Genomic DNA, 3,257 nt, shown 5'->3' with positions numbered 1-3,257 from the left:
TTTTAGATTTATCTCCTTCCCACCCCGGAGCCAATCTGAGGAATTCCCTCGGTGCCATTTTTAAACCATCGGCTCATTCGCATTCAGCAGACTCCTTAGAGATCTCAAAAGGCCTGCTTTCGAGGCAAGGTCTCTCGCTAACTAGGAATTCGAAGGTCATCAAATCAGTGAGAAAAATGTAGATGACTTCTACCTCCCACAGGGCTCTCCCTTGGCCAGATCCAGCCCTGACACATTCCATTCCACTTAGAGGATGGGAATCCTTCGCTGTGAACAACAGAGAAAACGAAGCTGACTACAAAAACGGATTCTAGATTCAAAATGGCACAAGGCAACCAAGAGGACCCCCCAGATGCCTCCTGGGAGCAGAAGGCAAGGGGTGGGGGGGAGTCAGGCCACCCCCGATGTAGCAAAGCTCATCACAGATATTTCGTGGTGGTTAAAATTATATTTCATTTTAATTCGGATGCCAGGAGTCAGACTTCCTGTGGTGATGAGCAAAGGCAAAATGCAGACACAGGAGCCCAGGACCCCACCTGGCACCAAGAGGTTAACATCTGTCCTCCTCACGCCCCTCCAAAGTTTACTGCTGACTGACGCCCATCTGTTGGTGGTCGGCTTCGGGCTCCTCCTCCTCTACGTCGGCACTGTACTCCTCGAACGTGTCGTCGTCTACGTCCGGGAGCCCCAGCAGCTGTGTGGGAAAGGGAGAAGAAGCTTCAGTGAGGGAGAGGCCCACCGACTTCAGCCAGGAAGCCTGGGGAAAGGCGACTGGCTAGAATGGAGCAGCAGAGCACTGACGTCCCGTAAATGGCGCCGGAGAAAGCCCTTTGGCGTTCGTCAGCCCCCCAGCATCAGGTCCAGCCACAGACGTTTGCTAGTGACTCCCGTGGCTTCTCTGGCCCCTCCGTCTTTGTGTCTAGGATCCGATGCTCCTTCTTTCTAGGGGAGGGTGGCCAGAAGCAGAGGCTTCACTCTGAGCCTTATGGGTTATCTAGTTTATAGATTAACTTAAGACACAGCATCGCAGACAGGGATGGTGCTCAGGACATCTAACCGACTGTACGGAAAGTCTAAAAAAGGTCTGGATAGCATCTGTGGGCTGTTCACAGTGGGAAGGGAGCATGCTGCCCAACATCTCTGACTTCACTGAAAACATGGTACTAGAGGCTCAGTGGATTGAGAGTCAGGACTAGAGATGGGAGGTCCTCGGTTCAAATCTGGCCTCAGACACTTCCTAGCTGTGTGACCCTGGGCAAGTCACTTGACCCCCATTGCCTAGCCGTTACTGCTCTTCTGCCTTGGAACCAATACTTAGTATCAGTCTCAAATAGCAGGTAAGGGTTGTTTTAAAAAAGAAAATGTGTTATAATTATTTGCATCTATGGTCAATTGACCAGAGGTGCCCTTTCTTTGCATTCAAGGTAAGCAGCATAAACCCTTGGTTTGCCAGCATGGAATGGGGATAGGGGAGGGGGTAGGGCATGGCCATGCACAGGGGATCCTGGGACACCAGTGGGAGGTTTTGCTAGGAAAGATGAGAGGAGGGGGTTAGGAATAAAGAAAGGGTTTTGCCCTCACCTGCCAGCTGGTAGCTTCCTATTTTAAGTAATTGTGCTTGCTAACTAATTACTATGTTCTATTGTTTCTAGTTGTTAAGGATGGCAAGTACAGTCGGTGCCCTTTAAATCTGGCATCCTGGGGCAAAGCCCCATTCATCCCTCCCTAGTTCCAGTTCTGACTCGTATCTAGCACAGCTCCCTGGATGCATCGGAGGCTTAATGAATACTTGTTGAACTGTAGGAGTAAACATGGCTACCTACAACACCAGATTGATTTTTCTGTTCTCCTTCATCTTGATCTGAAAGGAAGGCCTCCAGCAGGCTATGGAGGATTCACAGCCCTGGGGGGAAGCAGGGGGAAATGGATGAAAGGTAGCTCTCAGGGGGATCTGATTTACAAATAACCACCAGAGCAGGGACTCCAAGGGTGCAGCCAGCCAACAGCCAAGCAGCTCAGATGTGGGCCATCGGATTCAGTATCTGCAATGAGCCACAATGCCTTCTCAAGGCATTAGGGGAAGGTGGCATCCTTGGTGTGTGTAAGAGAAACACACTCTGCAAAAGTACTACTCTGCAGCCCTGACCTGGCCTGCCTCGGTAGCTATTAGGATAAAGCCAGGCCAGAATGCTCCACTAGACATTATTGGTGGAATGAGAGAGTTATGGCAACCCTGGGTTTTTCTGAGGCTTGGCATGATGCAGCTATTGTCCCCAGCCTCAGTAATGAGGGAAAGGAAGAGGAGAGAAAAGGAGAAAGGGAAGGAGGAGGAGGAAGGAGAAAGGGAGGGAGGGAGGGGGAAGAAGCCAAGGCTGTTAATTGATAACACTATAATAAATATCTTGGGGGGGGAACCCCAACACAAGGGTTTTGCCCATTTCACCAGCATCCCCATTTTCTCTCTCTCCTTTTTTAAACCCTCGTCTTCTGTCTTGGAATCAGTACTGTGGATCGGCTCCAAGGCAGAGGAGCGGTAACGATTGGCAATGGGGGTTAAGTGACAGCCCTGTTTTCCATGGTGGGTATGGAAAATCCTTCTAGACCCATCTAGGAATGAGGGGGTTTGCAATAGGGGAGGGGCTGCATTTAAGTAAAGGGAGAAGGAAAACGCGGCATAAATACTTCATCTTTGGGTTATTCTTTGAGTCTCTGAACTGCTGTCTGAGACAAAAAATTAAAATCAGAGTTAAGCAGCTGGGAAATAAAAGGCCAGGCCCTCCGGTCAAGCCCCCACTGCCCACCCCCCTAAGACGAGATGCACTAATTCATGCATTGACATGGGTTGTCACTGGCTCAACTCACCACATTTGCTGTGCTGCCAAATGCCTCCCTAAAAGAGGGGGGTCTAGTTTCTCTTCCTTGTGATAGAATTCCTGTCGGTGTGACCCAGGATGGGCCAGCATAAACAGGTTGAAATCAGCATCACTCACTGCCCACGTCAGTGAGATCCCTGAGTCTTTGGTGATTTGGAGGAAGACTTAAGAGCATCCGATCCTATCATTAGAACTTCAAGTACCCCAGAAGGCTGCTTCTGCCTAAGACACCTCCCTGGAATCTTCTCTCTCTTCCTTCCCCCATTTCTAGCCCGGGCCAAAGTCTCGTCAATTCAGTCTCCACAGCTTCTTTCATATCGTTCCCTGCCCTCCACTTCCAGTGGCATCTCTTTAGTTCAGACCCTTGGTACGACTCACCCTGAG

The 3,257-nt window shown here is 50.1% G+C and overlaps 1 protein-coding gene across 1 annotated transcript in view; it reads right to left on the bottom strand.

The window, feature by feature from the left end:
- Positions 1–437: 437 nt before the first annotated feature.
- Positions 438–3,257, bottom strand: part of MTURN (maturin, neural progenitor differentiation regulator homolog) — a 28,880-nt gene continuing 26,060 nt past the window's right edge. The window contains exon 3 of the mRNA XM_044679989.1: positions 438–694. Coding sequence (XP_044535924.1) covers positions 584–694 — 111 coding nt within the window. The 3' untranslated portion in view covers positions 438–583. The remainder of the gene's footprint in view (positions 695–3,257) is intronic.

This window comes from Gracilinanus agilis, chromosome 5, assembly GCF_016433145.1.
Source record: "Gracilinanus agilis isolate LMUSP501 chromosome 5, AgileGrace, whole genome shotgun sequence".
NCBI classification, from domain to species: domain Eukaryota; kingdom Metazoa; phylum Chordata; class Mammalia; order Didelphimorphia; family Didelphidae; genus Gracilinanus; species Gracilinanus agilis.
Note: the sequence above shows the minus strand (reverse complement) of the source record. Positions and strands in the feature narration are given on the sequence as shown.